The sequence below is a fragment of the Grus americana genome, chromosome 10 (genome assembly GCF_028858705.1).
Source record: "Grus americana isolate bGruAme1 chromosome 10, bGruAme1.mat, whole genome shotgun sequence".
In the NCBI taxonomy this organism is placed as follows: domain Eukaryota; kingdom Metazoa; phylum Chordata; class Aves; order Gruiformes; family Gruidae; genus Grus; species Grus americana.
This window is the reverse complement of record NC_072861.1, coordinates 9,749,139-9,764,238: the sequence shown is the minus strand read 5'-3', so window position 1 is coordinate 9,764,238 and position 15,100 is coordinate 9,749,139. Positions and strand designations below refer to the sequence as shown.

The 15,100-nt window shown below is 39.2% G+C and overlaps 3 protein-coding genes across 16 annotated transcripts in view; 1 reads left to right on the top strand and 2 right to left on the bottom strand.

The window, feature by feature from the left end:
* Nucleotides 1–3,248, bottom strand: part of CCPG1 (cell cycle progression 1) — a 47,591-nt gene extending 44,343 nt beyond the window's left edge. For 7 of the 13 annotated variants that reach the window (XM_054836506.1, XM_054836510.1, XM_054836511.1 and 4 more), the window contains exon 1: nucleotides 3,089–3,213. The gene's annotated coding sequence lies outside the window, so the exon portion shown is untranslated. The other 6 variants (XM_054836516.1, XM_054836504.1, XM_054836503.1 and 3 more) reach the window with 6 other exon arrangements.
* A 38-nt stretch (nucleotides 3,249–3,286) lies between these two features.
* On the top strand, nucleotides 3,287–5,405 carry PIERCE2 (piercer of microtubule wall 2). 2 transcript variants are annotated; one of them, XM_054836525.1, is made up of 3 exons: nucleotides 3,287–3,393; nucleotides 3,875–4,096; nucleotides 4,844–5,405. In XM_054836525.1, the coding sequence occupies exon 3, from the start codon at nucleotides 4,847–4,849 to the stop codon at nucleotides 5,204–5,206; it is 360 nt and encodes a 119-aa protein (XP_054692500.1). In that variant the 5' UTR covers nucleotides 3,287–3,393; nucleotides 3,875–4,096; nucleotides 4,844–4,846; the 3' UTR covers nucleotides 5,207–5,405. The 2 variants fall into 2 exon arrangements, with proteins under 2 accessions (XP_054692500.1, XP_054692499.1); XM_054836524.1 differs by having other exon boundaries at nucleotides 3,289–3,393; nucleotides 4,841–5,393.
* DNAAF4 (dynein axonemal assembly factor 4) lies at nucleotides 5,397–14,189 on the bottom strand. Its single transcript, XM_054836519.1, has 9 exons — nucleotides 13,986–14,189; nucleotides 13,282–13,429; nucleotides 12,740–12,873; nucleotides 11,921–12,161; nucleotides 11,018–11,163; nucleotides 10,265–10,374; nucleotides 9,408–9,561; nucleotides 8,316–8,421; nucleotides 5,397–7,629 (listed from the first exon to the last, which is right to left on the bottom strand). Exons 1-9 carry the CDS (start codon nucleotides 14,106–14,108, stop codon nucleotides 7,520–7,522), a joined length of 1,272 nt encoding a protein of 423 aa, XP_054692494.1. The 5' UTR covers nucleotides 14,109–14,189; the 3' UTR covers nucleotides 5,397–7,519.
* Between the last annotated feature and the right edge of the window lie 911 nt (nucleotides 14,190–15,100).

Genomic DNA, 15,100 nt, shown 5'->3' with positions numbered 1-15,100 from the left:
TATAAAGCCCTACTTTGGGTATGGTTGTTATTCTCCCTTCAATCTTTTACTTCCTTCATCAGTGTTTTTCCTGGAATCTCAGCTAGGGAACTTCAGGCTTGGGGCAGGGGGAGTTGATTTGGTTTGGGTTGCTTTTTGGGTTTTTGTTGATTGGTTGGTTTTTTTAATCATACTGCAGTCAACAATCACAATTCAGCAGCAGCGTTCCTTTCAGAGGAAGGTAACTACCAGCACCAGAACTCGCTACCTATCAGAAACATCGCTAGCTATGTTGAAAAAGTTATACTGGTGATCTGAAATTATCTTTTAATAATTCTCTTCAGTACAAAAACATTCCCATTTTTCTATAGTTCAGTGAACAAGGAGATCATAAAAGTACCAAATTTATTGTCATCGAAAACCAAGCCTTTTGTGTAACCACAAAAATACAGTTTGGGGAAAATACAGTACAGGCAGCTAAGCAAGTCTGATCTCCACTGTGGAAGAAATTCAGGCTGCGGTTTCATAACACGGCAATTCCAGTTCTACTGCATCTCAGTGCTCCATGAAAAACAATGAAGTCACATAATGCAAATCCTTTAATAGATGAAAAAAAAAATTAACAATCTGTTGATACAAGTGCATTTACAAATTTTGAAAGGGCAAGTTTTAACAGCAGACTCTGTGCTGGACATTGTAACATCTGCCTTCCTCTGCTAACTCAGCATTTCATCATGAGCCCTGGCTAACTCAACATAAATGCTATCGTGTTCTCCCTCTCCATCCAGATCACAGACTGACAGGTAATTGAGCACAGCATAAAACCAATTCTACTGAATACACAACCACAGCCTCAGGCTCCACGGAGCGTTAAACATCTGTCTTCCCTTCCAAAATGAAAGCTTCAGGACCTATGTGGGTATTGGTATAATCAAAAAACATTAAAAAAAAAGAAAGAGAGGAACAAGCAGGCAAACAATCATCACTTCCTATTATTTCCTGGCTTTGATAAATGGCCTTGAGTTAAAAGTTACTTATCTTGCATTCAATCAGAACATAATCAATCTCCAAAATAGCCAAGTTTTTAATATCAAGAAATAGAATAAAAAAGAATAATTACAAAGTCATTGAGCTTTATGGGCAGAACTGCTAAATTTATCAAAATGACGATAGATAGATAGCATGACATCAGACTGAAGGGCATCTCTAAGGTCAATATATTCCTATAAGTACATCCAGCAAACATACACATGTAAAACAGTTACCAAAAGGAAAGCATTTTACTAATTATAATTAGTCAGCTCTAAAACAGCAAAAGAGCCTAAAAAGCTTTATTAAAAAATACCTAGGTACAGTGCTCCTGAATTTCAATCATCAGCTAGAGTAAACTGCTTCTTTCTGTAAAGGATTAATAAAACACACACAGTCATAACTAAAACTGAGGTCAAATCCAGTCCCTTAAGAAAACTGAAATACAGAAGACTAATCTGAGCCCAAAGGCTAAACTGACCTACTCACAAAATCTTTACCAGCTCACATTCTCCACAACCAAATGACAAAGACCTACTAAGAACCAGTATGCTTTTCCTACAAGCTCAAAGGTGCTGGATACGGTTGGCACCGTCTTCCTGAAAACAAGCTATTTTAAAAAGTAGCTTTGGGCAGGAATTAAACAGACACGAAGCCTGCAACATCCCAACGAATCAAGATGATGCTAATGGCTTCTAGTCTAGTAACGGCAGGGATAACTAGAGGATACGGCAGAGTATTCCACATTTCCTGTATGGCAGGTCAAGCTAGAAGGAAAGATTGAAAAGAGAAAAAAAACACTCCCCACACACAGCTTCACGCTAGATACCTTCGTTGCCACTATTTTTCAAAAGAAAGTTACAATTAAAGTTCTTCTATACTCCAGTTTAAACTGCAAAACTGATTGTAAACACACAAATGTCCTACACTCTCAGTGACATCACTTTTAAAGTGTATATCTAGACAAAATAAATACTCATTACATTCAGAGTTCAGCCTCTACGTATTTTTGTGGGGGAGGGAGAGGAATTAGAAGCATGAACTACTTTCCTAACCTTAGTGAAATGCAAATCAAAAGCATAAGGTATAAAAGTTTACAGCCATATGTGTTGTTGATAACATAATACCAAGTTATCCCATACATCTATACAAAAATAAATGAGATACCACATCCTATTTATCCACTGTGAAGCAGAATAAATACCAGTCTCAGAAAGAATAGCTATTCCACTCTAAAGAAACCCCTAAGTTCTTCCATCTTAGAAGAGGATTTCCTAGACTAAAAAAAACCTCAATAAGTGTTGACAATAAAAAAAGATTAATAACAAGGCACCAATAGGAATCAGTGTTCTTTAGAGTTTGTTGTGCTGTCCTTCCAAGTAAAAACTCACAGTTCTCTTCTATAGTGGCTTCTTTGTTGCACAGTAGAAATAAAAACATGTTATAGTGGTATTATACTTCAGGGGTTTCATGCAAGTTTATTATTTCTACTAAGCGGTCCAATTTTTTTCCCCAAAGTAACATTTTTCTTTATAAATATATTTAGCCGCCCATAGAGACTGGGTCCTCGCTATGATCTCCAGCAAGGCCAATGTGGCTTCTAAAAGGCACCCCATCCCAAAGCCCGGCGGTCCCTGCTCAGCACCCACTACCTGTCTCTCACAGGTGCTACAGTAACCCACCTGAAACAGAAAGCGGCACGGTACCAGAGCAGTTAGAGCAACGCCACCGCAATTTATGAAACAGAACACCTTGCATCAGCCGGAGAGACAGAGGCAGATGATGAAAGAGAAGGAAGTTGGCAAACGCCAGAGCCCAGGGCCGCCACAGCGGGGAACGCCGCCCGCGGAGCCCGCTTGGCCGCCACAGAGAGGCGCGGCCGCCCCGCAGCGCCCCGGTTACTCGCTCCCTGCGACCAGCAGCGGCTGCCCCGGCCCCAGCGCCCCTGGGCTCGACTCGGCTCTGCTCCGCTCCCGGCGGCCGCCCCGCCCCGCCCCGGCCGCCGCGCTCCCTGGCAGGCTGCGCACCGAGGCCAGGCCGGAGGGCGGCAGACCTCCCGCGGGCCGCTCCCGCCGCCTACCTGAGCGCAGCCCCGAGCGGGGCCCGATACAGACGAGGGACCGCCAGCTGCGGCCGCCAGTGACGCCGTAAAAAACAACACCGACCCGCCCGCGCCTGCGCACGGCGGAGCGCCGCAGCAGCCTGGCGAGCGTAGTCCGCACCCCGCCGCGGCCCGTCGACCCGCAGGCCTCGCGAACTACAGCGACCAGCGTGCACTGCGGCGGGCGGACCGCCCCGCCTCCGCCGGGCCCCCGCTGCCATGGCAACGCCGCGCCGCTGAGCTTGGGGCCGAGCGGCCGCGGCTCCTCCGGACAGCGGCAGCGGGTAAGGCCGGGCCTGCCTGAGCCAAGGCCGGGCCTGCCTGAGCCAAGGCCGGGCCTGCCTGAGCCAAGGCCGGAGCGGCAGGACCGCGGAGGGAAGCAGGAGGGGCGGGAGCGGCCTGAGAGGGGCGAGGGCAGCAGGGCGAGGCTGCGGGCCGCCCGGTGACTGTGGTTGTCCCCGGGGAGGGAGCTCGGAGGCACCTACAGCGCGGGGGAGTTTTTCAGATGCAATCACACGATAACCCGGGAAAGGGACAACCAGCTCTGAAGGGACACGCTCCGCTACATGGCGAATAACGCTTGTAACTAAGGGAAAGAAAACACAAACAATCCAGAAAGCCCCACCAAAGAACACCTCACCACTTCCCAGAAAAAAAAAAAAAAAGTGCAGTATATGAGCTAGAAGTATTTGATCCTTCTAGTCTTGGGCAGGTGGAAAAACTCTGATGACTGTGAATGAACTAATTTGGAAAGTCTCCCAACAGCACAGACTTGGACTCAGATGCCTGCAGCCCTGCTGCTTCAGGAGAAGCTGTCCGCCCCAGAGAGCTGCTCGCAACTGGGGGTAAGGCTGCTCCTACACCCACGACCCATCTGGACCACATCCTGTGAACGAGCACAGCACAGTCAATCCCAAAGGCCTCACCAGTGCTCTAACACTGGTGCAAAAAATAAACAGGAGACAACAGGCCTCATTAATAAACAAAGTAAGTAAGAAATTCTGACTTTTCTTTAGAAGAGTTTTATCTAAGCTAGCAACTTAAATGTTTTCTTCATCTCTTACATGATTGAGAAACAAAGAAAAAAGATTTTATTGCACCTCTGAAGAACAGCACATTTTGAATGGCTCGCTCAGCAAAACTAAGGGAGGTACCTTATTCCGTGCAGTTTTACCATGCACTCATCAACACAGCATTAGAGCACTTTCCATGAACGTACTAAGAAGTAACTGTCATGTTAATTTGCTCCCTACAGAGGGGGAAAAAAAAAAATGCATGAACATAAGCAAGGAAGTACAGTCATTTGGAGGTTTGTTTAGGGCTCTATTTTAGCACACATATGTCTATATATTAGAAAAGGAAAAGTCAAAACCAAAACAAACCATCCACGGAGCCTCACTATATTCTTACTCTCATTCATATTTTTATTATCCATACTAACTAATTCTGCCACACATTAAGACATTTTCTATGCTCAAGATTATCACTAATGCAGAAATTGATGCAAATTCCAGTTTTTACTATACTTCATAGTCAACATGAGTCCATTCATCACTGTCCACAGTTTACTAAATAAGGTCAAAAGTCAGCAGTGTCAAGTTCCTCACTCTCCACCGTGCATGTACTTCAATACACGTCTTGAGCAACATTTGCTCTGACCACAAACATTTAACAAATTTGAAACGCTTTGCCCTGTTATTTGAAAGACTGAATTAAAATCCATCTCCTTAGTAGGGAATGAAGATGACTTCGGCCAAGAAACTGCCATCAAATCCGAACACTGAGCAAAACCAGTCTCCTCACCTGCCTCTCTGCGCAGATCCTGGCAATCCAGTGTTTTCCTGTATGCTGGACCCCAAAACACTCATGATCAATGGTTCTTTGACAAAGCCTCAGGTTTTACTGTTTAAAACAACATCAAGCGAATACGGTGCTATACCACCTGTCTCACAGATGGTACCCTGTACTTATCATCCAGTGGATCAAACCTTTTCAAATCACTTACTCACTTGTGGGTCATTTCAAGATAGTTCTTTAAACACTACCATTGACAGAAGTAGAGTATATGACTACCCCAATTTACAGCATACTCTGTAAAAATGCATCTCCATCTTTTTGTCATAAACTTAGACTAGACACTTAGCTTTAAGAAAACAAATCTGACTTATTTCAGTCATTCTGGGAATAACTGTCAATATCTGATTTTGGTTTTGCTAGGTTGAATAAGATCTATCAAAAAGGATGTGACCTATTTGATGATACACTTCTCTCAACCCCATAAAAATAAAACTTTTGAAACTGGTATCATAAGTGTGGAAGTCTAATTTTATAGAGAGAGTTAAATGCAAGAGAGACATTGGCCTGAAGGTTTATTTGTTTTAATTAAAGTGTTTTCTGGTTTTAAAACTTAAAGTCAGTCTCCACATTCCTACATGTCAGGACACTAATACCAACATAATGCATATGACCTTGATACGGTGTACACACCGTCAGTTCAGGTATCGAAGTCAGACATTTAACATCCATTTCCTTGCAATATAATCAGATGAAACAGGCAGATACTGTTCATGCCACCAAGTACATTTTCTTCCCTAACCTTTAAAGAGGGCACTGTTTCTATGTCATAGCAGTAGAAAAAGGTGCCTGTCTACATCAAAAATAGCCTTGAGTAGCTGTAACAAATCACTACAATACAAATAGCCTATACAAATGTATACAGATTGTTCTAATAGGCTCTGGAACCAAAACAGAAAAGCAGGAACCTACAAACAGCATCTGCTTCTTTGCATTTTCCTTTTCCCATTGCCAGTGTCTCTCCTCCTTAGCCCCAACTTCCCCTCACTAATTATATGAAAGAAAATAGCCATATTTTGGCAAGGATACCATTACACTCACTGAGGCACTAAAGCTCCTGTACTGTCCTCCTTCCAACTGCTCTATGTAAAGTATCCTCACTCCCTTCCATTGCAACAGAGTAGGTATCTGTAGGAAAGAAGGAACAGCAGCTACCCCAGACATCTCTAACTCACATCACCACCCCTCTCAAGGCTCTAAGTAAAGCAACTGGAAGCAACACCTGTCACCTTCTCCCTCTTCCCAAAGTATAAAATTTACACAGAATAACATACATCTGCATAATAAATATTTTCTTCTAAAGACAGAGATCAGTCATAAATGGTATTCAGGAAATGGACTGATGTGGAAAAATCAGAAGTCTGCTAGAAGTGCTACTGAAAGCAGTGTAGTTGAAACAGTCACAATTTGGATAGAAAGCCTAACAAAACAGAACCACTTCAAATCCAGTGTTTCAGGCTGTCACAGTAATACAAATGCTAACATATATATATATAAACAATACAATTCTATATTACATTCTTCCACTATCCAAAAATAACAGGTGCAGAGCTTCAAAGCACAGTGTCACATTTCACGTCATTTTACAACACTTGTAACCTCACCAGGATAGTCCCTTTTTTGAGAATCTTTAATCACACCAGTATTCCTGAGATACTGCTCAACGTCAACAGGGTACAAATTAAAATACTAGCTCAAGAAAAATATTTATTCTCATATAAATAACAATGTTTTTGATTAGAATATGTTTTACAGGTACACTGTAAGATTACTAATTGTAGTAGGATGGAAGAAGTCAGTCACATTCATTGATAGGACAATTTATCACAGGGTTAATTTACCACTACACTACAACACTACAGGTTTATAATTTTTCCAATCACCTTGTTTGGTCAGCCCAAACCAATGTTTCAAAATAGTCTGAAAATATCCAATGTACATTACTTAATGTTGAAAAGAAAGTTCTGCAGTACATAAAATCTACCTCTATGCTTCTGGGTGGAGGTTTTCCAAATTGGATGCACAAATTAGAGTATCTAAATTCACTGTCTTAGTTTCAGATGCACCAAATACTATGAAGAATAAGAAAAGAGGAAAGCATATAACCATAACCATAAAACACATAACTATTTCAGCTTTGGTGGAGAACAGAAAGATAAGAAGTTAATAGGTATTGACTATATGGAGCTACTGAAGTTGTTTGAAAACCCATTGTCTAGATTCAGTAGGTATTTCCAGACAAATATTTCATTTAGTTATGAGTAACTTTAAATCAAGTACCAAAAGCATGTTTTAATATTCAGCCCACCAATATTTCTCAAAGAGCAAAAACATGACCACAAGTAGCAACATGATATAAAAATATATCTAAGCATATTTGTTATAATACTATACTTTAAAAAAATAATAATTCATATATCCCATCTTTTACCAATGCTGTAGGTGCTCTGAGTGAAACAGGAAAATGTTAACAACATACTGAAGAAAACTAAGATTCCTTCTGATGCCCTCAAAAGGCATTCCTCCAAAAAGTTTTGTTTGCTTAGGGTTTTTTTATTAAGAATCTTGTGTTGTTCCTTGAATTAGGTGTCGAATCTTCACAGCATCTTTTTCTATAGTTTCATTTTTAGGATCAATCTTGAGAGCTGCTTCGTAATCCTGGAGACCTAAAGTGGATACATCAATAAGAATGTCAATCAATAATGCAAAAGCATCCTCTTTAGCAACTAACTGGAAATAACTGCTCCCTAGTCATGTGCATAAAGTATTGATCTTGAGTTTTGCTATTGAGCAAGATGGAATCAGAATGACATTAGCTTTAACTTTTGTCAGTAAATAAATGTATATTTTGTTTATATTATTTTATAAAACATTTTAGTGGAAACACTTTACTACATAAACATTTTCAGGTGTTGAAACATGAAAACAGAGCCTCTTCATTCATTTAAATACACACACACATATATATATATGCACACATGCATGAAGGGAGCATTTAAAAGTGTTCTACAGAAGGGAGAAAAATTGAATGACAGAATCAAAGTCCATGAAAACAAGAAAAAAAAGACAAACTGTGAATACTAGAGCTTGTGGGGGGGGAAGGAAACCATGAGTACAGTAAAATTTGTAAATATTTTCAAGTGAAATTGCAATCAGCCAATAAATTAAAAAAAAAAAAAAAAAAGGAATGTAGTATAAAGGCTGGTAACAAAAAAAGACATAGGTTGTATAAGGCCTTCTTTAATGTCCCTCCTGAAAAAATAAAGATATAAGCAGTTTCGTTGAGCTAAACAAAATTACTTGTACATCACTATAAATCCATGTGCATGTTGTCACAAAATCAAGGTCTCACCTTCAGTATATAATTCCAGCTGACAAAACGCTGTTCCGCGTCTCACATATGCTTTTACTCGAGCATTCTCATTATCAGGAACAGGTGGTGTCAGCAATTCTAGTGCCTTTACAAATGAAAACACCCAAAATATTTAGAGGTAGGTTTTCCATACTTTAGGGTTTTTTTTCCTCATTTACACACTTCTCTCACCTAATTACTGTTATTATACAGTAACATAATAACTATTCAAATAGAAATAGAAAGTAACTATTTAAATTTAACTACATGGCTTGAATCTAGTCATTAAGATTTGTATCCGTCACCTCGCAGTTTGCTAAATACAGCATCATTGCCATTGCTAAAAACTGACAAATATTGTTAAATGTTTATTACAGTCAGGGAATGTATTTTATTTTCATACATGATATTACATACCATGCTACCAAAAAAAAAAAAAAGTCCTAAAAAAAGGACATGTATTGTACCAGTAGTTACTAGTAAAAAAAAATTTCAATCCTCAAGTATTTATTAGTTACAACTAATAGAGACAACTTTCTCCGAATTATTCAGGTGCCATTTGAGGTCCTCTCTCATTGCACAAATAATGGCTGCTAAAACATCGAGATGATACAGCCTTTTATTAAAAATGTCCGGTTTGTTGGGCTTTTTTTAAGATATCCTTCTCATCACCACCACTTTTTTTTTTTTAATTCCCACCAAATAAAGACCACCACAACATAATACAAAAGGTATCTGTGTATATTTTTTCTTCTGCTCAAAGTTGTCTTTTTTTTTCCAAGTGTATATATCGCTATAATATTTTACCCATAAAGAAACACCTACTGAATCAATATGGCAATTTGCCCCAAATGTGTGGAAGCAGGGTTTGGTGGTTTTTGTTGGTGCTGTTTTGGTTTAAGTTTCTGAAAGTTCATTGATCAATTGCTATGAAATTTTAATATTTCACCATGGCTTCATTATATCGATTTTGAATTTAAAAATTGTGAATCACACTAATAAGTATTTACAGATCTGCTTGAAACAGAAGCATCACAGTAATAAATCACAATCATGTATAAGATAACAGTCTGAGAACCTATATATTTATACCTTAGAGGAATCTTCAATGGCTTTATGTAAATTTCTCAGTTTAAGGTGGCAAGCAGCACGATTCAGATACAGTAGGGGAAGCTTATTGTTGAGCCGCACTGCGAGGTTATATGCATTTACAGCTGCAAGATAGTTTCCCGTTGCAAACATTTTGCTAAGTATAAAACAAAAAGCAAAACATGTACTTTAAACAAGGTGATAAATCACAAAATAAATACCTACTTACTGTTAACAATTCATTTGCAAAAATTTGAAGTTTTATCAGCTTTTCCTTGGAAATGGCCATTTATAGCCTTTCCTGAGAACAACATAGCTGAAGTTCAGTTAAACTTGATCCTGACAATATAGCATATAGACACACAACAAAAATAGTCACTGCTTAAAAAGCAATGAAGAACAGTAAGAGGTGCAGACATCTGTGTAGACACAGGACCAATTCTGAAAGCTATGTATCTGGTTAGGATTGCCTAATCAAACCTTTCTATGTAACACAGCTATATAAACATACCAATATTTTTATCAAATTCCTAAAGTTTGTTTTAGACAGGTGTTTAACCTCTCAATAAAAAGCACAAATGAAAGGAAATCCACCTAGGTATAATACTGCACTGACTTAACTGCCCTCATAAAAGAACATGCATTATGTGTTCACAGAGATTTTGTTCATCATGAGCTTCAGGAATTGCATCTCATGACTTTATCAGATTCACACCCCGTAAGCTGTCAATAAATTCTCTACTATATAGATATTCACCATCTATGTCTAAGATAAATGGAAAATATCAAAACTAAACAATAGACACACTATATAACTAATATTTCATTTTAAATACATCTTCAAATGAAATTTAACTTACTTTCCTTTGTCTTTTAACCAATCTGGATTCTTCTCCTCTTCTTTTAAATCCTCCAGCTCAGACAAATCAGCACTTATTGTTCTTTGAGCTTCTGCTTGTTTACGTAGCCACTGTAAATATACAATGGGCAAGTGTTATTTCTGAAGGAAAATTCAAATCCAAAAAAGAATTTTGCTTTCATAGAATCCTTTTGATAGAAGTAAGTGAATCACTTTGCCACATATTTTGGACAGAGAGAAATATTTAATAATGTCAGATACTAAAAACTTCCAAGTTTCCCCAAATATTTTATTACTATGTGAGAAGTAAGGTTAGTGCATCACACATTTTTGTTTGCTTGTTTTCCAAAATTACTCTTTGTGTTCATTCAATAGAGCTCAAAAGAGCTAACTATGAGCTTCTTTTTAAAAAGACAGAACTTAAACAATGTTAAATATGAGTAAAGATATTTCAAATTTTGTATTTCAAGGAATTCAATTAATATTGCTGTCTTACACACACACCCCCCAAAAAAGGAACATGCTATTTACTAATTTGCACAATCACATGCTTAGTGAAAATAATTTTTATATAAAAGTGTTTCTTTAAATCTTAATTTAAATAAGACTGCCTTCCTTGGAAGATAAGACTATTGCACAGGTAACAGTCCTTGGCACAGATAACATTTTTGTCAACTTACTGAATACACAGTAAATAATTCGCCACTCTGGAAGACAGTAGAAGCATCACACCAAAACAGAGAGCAATCCTTACCTCCTCCTCTTCTGCAATGCGAGATTCTCTCAGAGCTGTAGGAAACACTCGTGATGTAAAGTTGATTTTAATTGTAGCAGCAGAGCGAGGAGCTGGTAACTGTTCTTCCTTTAAATTTTCTGAAAACATACTGTAGGAACCATGACCTAGGAGGAGAATTGGAGTACTAGAAATGAAAATGAAGCAAAAAGGATTTTTCTGGTTTTCTACCAAAGTCCAAAGTACACCTAATTTAGAAATTCTGCACATTAGAACTAAACCTCTAATAGTTGGAGAAAGATTTAGACTTGTTCTTTTGAAAGGAAGATTTAAAAAAAAAAAAAAAAATCTCTGTTCTTGTTGTATCATGCCATCTATTTACTGGGTACATTACCTGTCACAAATGAACTTAAATTTGTCTTACATCATTCTCTCTGTCACTTGTATGATTCTCTGACAGGGCAACGCTAGAGCTAAAACTAACCTTACCAAAACAAACAAACATAACAAAAATGAAGTATTTTCTGTTGTTTTAGTTCCCTGAATTAACTCTCTGTGGGGCGAAGACATGGGATAGAGCAAAAGGAGATTGCATATTTCTGTGAAAACCAGCAGTTAGGTAACTTAGGGTAACAGGAACTCCACCCTCAGAAAGTCTGCATTACACTGTCAGAAAGGCTTTCTGGTTTTACTTTTCTAAAGCTTAGAACAAAACCCACCCTTGTATTTCCAAAGATGTAAATGAGAGCTAAGAACTCACATGCTTTAGCTCAATAAATTGGCTGAAGATAAAGACACTAAAACAACTGCAAACTAAAAGAATTAGTTCAGTATTGTGGAGACAAAGATAAATGATGAATTACAAACATCTAGGAATAAAGTTACACCCAAACTTTAAAGAATTATATACTCCAATAATACAACCTTTAGTAGGTTTGAGTCCCATCTTAGAAGTTCCTTCATTAGGAATCCTAGTTTTGTTCATTTTTTCCTTTTTCTTCTCCTTTGATTGTTCTACTTCTTGATATAGTTCCCCTTCTTTTTGTACCCTCTTTTGTTTCTCAGCATCTTTTTGCTGTTTTTTCCATAACTCCAACTCCTTAGTGACTTTCTGCCGTTCCTTTTCTTTCAGATTTTCAATTCTTTTTCTTTCTGCTTCTTCTAGCTGTTTGAATGAGAAACCTATGAGATATGTAACATCTGATGATAGTAAGATGACTAAGAAAAGCTACCATAATTTTACCAGTGTCACATCCCAAGCCTAGCATCATCATCAATATGATCATACAAGAAGAGTTATGAAAGATGCTTAAAAATGACTGGAAGAGTAAAGATTTCTGATTAGCTTTTAAGGGTTGTATCTTTTAACTATTTCTTTTTTTAAATCAGCATTTTTAACAGTGCCAAATGACTAAACGCTTACACTGGTGCAAAGGCCACAAAAGATTACAGTTTTGCCACATTACTGTAGTCTTCTTTCAACTGACAAAAATCTAAGCTCCTCGCCAAAAATTTTCATTAGCATTACTAATGGAAAATGGCAACTTCTAAGTAATTTTTCTGTACCATTTTCATATTTGGGAATAGATATGTTTTAAGTACAAAGAAGTAACAAGGCTCACCAGCACTGTAATGAAAATGAGTACTTTTGATATTTTTTAAGGTACATTTAACCAAGCAACTGCCAGATTAGTTGGTAATTGTTTACATGTATATGTTGTGTAAAGTTCCTTCTAAGCTTACCTTCATTGTGGCCTCCAAAGCGTATTTTTTGTGTTCCTGTTTTGTAACTTTTTTTGCTTCTGTCTCCTCTTTTGCCTTCTCATGGGCTTTTAGAACAGCATTCTCTCTTAGATATTGCAGTTTCTCCTTGTCAGCTTAAAAAACAAATAAAAACTACTTCAGTAATTTAAGCCTGAAGTTCTACTGTTACGTACTATATTCATAAAAACAGGATTCCTTTTGCCACTTTGTCTGGGAAAATACAACATGGTTCAAATTCCACAGAGTAGTCTCTATCAAGCCCATCTCTAAAAAAGAAAACCTAAGATTCGATTACACATGGAATGTAAGTTTTACAAGAAACATTGTTTTGTTTTGTGCACACTAGAGCAAGTAGATGTTCTTTGTGTTTCCATATACTTTCTATTTTTACAATGAACAACAAGGTTTAACTTAGCAGATAACTAGCAGCAGAAGTTTCACATTGCTTATTATAGTTTGTAAAGTTTTGGCACAGTTCAGGTTTCTTACATGCAATTTATTTTTCACAGTAAAGAATTTACCATTTGCTAGAGTAAGGGAATCCCACATGGCCACTTCTTTTTTATGCAAAGTGAAGAAAATGATTCCATTTCCAATCTTTGCTGTGCTATTTGTGTCATCAATAGGAGCATATAAAATGGCTTCAAATAAAAAGGGAGGGACGCTTACCTATAAAAATATAATTAATTTGTACTAATATTTACAAACTCTAATCAAATCTCACATTTTCAAAATACTCAGTGCAAGCATACAGTAAACCTCAAGAAACACATGCTGTTGACAAAGCTAATGCGCTTAGTATGCAGTGTGGAGATAATATATTTTATTAGACCTGATAAGAGAGATTGAAAAAGTTGGTTCTTCAGCACCACAACAGAAGCCACGGATCTCAAATTTAGAATTATTATTCATAAGATAAGCAGATATGTATAATTCAGTCCATTTAGGAGAGAAAAGGCAGCCGGCACCTGCTAATTAGCAGGAGCATTAGTACGGAGAAGAACCAACAGTGGTAAAGCCGCTGTCTCTAATGGGATATATATTTAACAGCCTGCAGCATACAACGGGACATTATATATGAAATATTCTAAAAAATTATAAACTTGACAGCGCTGCCATGAAGCGAGTACTGCTTAACAGAGCTACAAAGTAACGCCAAGACGCAGGCCCAACGCATCTCAAGGCGGCGACAGAAGGCCCGTGAGCCGGTGCGCGGCCGCCCCACCTTCAAGTACTGGTCAGTGCAGAAGATGTTGGCGGGGGTGACTCGAACGCCGCGCAACGGCAGCGAGAGGTACACGGCGGAGCCGGTCTGCCGCCAGCTGTACTCCCGCAGCCACACCGGCATGGCCGCGCCGGTTGCTACGGGCGCTCCGCCGCCGTTGCTAAGGGCAGAGCTCCCGGTGCTCTGCAGGAGCGCTTCCGGGTCCCCTCCTCGCTGCCCCCGGAAGGCGCTGGCAGGCCCGGCCCCCGGCCCTAGCCAATGGCGCCCCGCGCAGAGCACGCTGGGAGCTCTGCCCCCCACCCCCACCCCACCCCCCCCCCAGCTCGAGGCGGCAGGATGCGAGGGGGCGCCCCCGGCGCGAGACAAACTTGAGGCAAGCGCAGGCAAGGAGGCAACAAGGGAGCTGTACCCATCCCTTCTGTGCCGTTCAGGGCTTTGCAGGCCTTTCTCCACTCTTTTCCTGGAACGACCCTTAGCTCGCTTGCATTTTTTTTTACATAGTTTTATCGTCCTTGTTGACCTTCGCAGCTTTCTCGGTTCTAGTGTGTGGAGAATGGAGATGTCAGCACTGCCCACAGCAGTCAAAATCCTGTTTGCCTGCTTCCTAGATGAACTAACGGAAGCGTTAGGGGTTGGAGGGGATAGTACTTTGCTTTGTTTTGTTGTGTTTTAAAACAGGGTGTTGCAGTAGCAGCATTGGCTAGAATGATTAGAATGTAATAGTAACTCAAAATCTCCTACCGCTCCTGAACGCAGCTGTCATCATCCAGAACGCATCCTTCAGTTTTGGAGAGTTCAATCACGGACAAGAAAAGTCTTAGATTTGTTGAGCGCTGGTCTTCTGCTTGGTCATCCGAGTGTCATTTTTAGTTTAATCACAGAGCATATACTGAAATGAAGCAGCTTATTATTGATTTCTGCCAGAGAGAATATACTACGTATACACACTTTACAAGACATATAGTTACCTGTATTTGGTCTTCTCAAGTTACACAAAATAGTGCTGATGCAGTAACAAAAAAGTCTACTTACTTAAAAGCTAGATCTCCAATGCAAAGCTACGTATTGCACTCACAGAAGACACAGTAAGTGTCACTAACACATTTCTAAGTCAA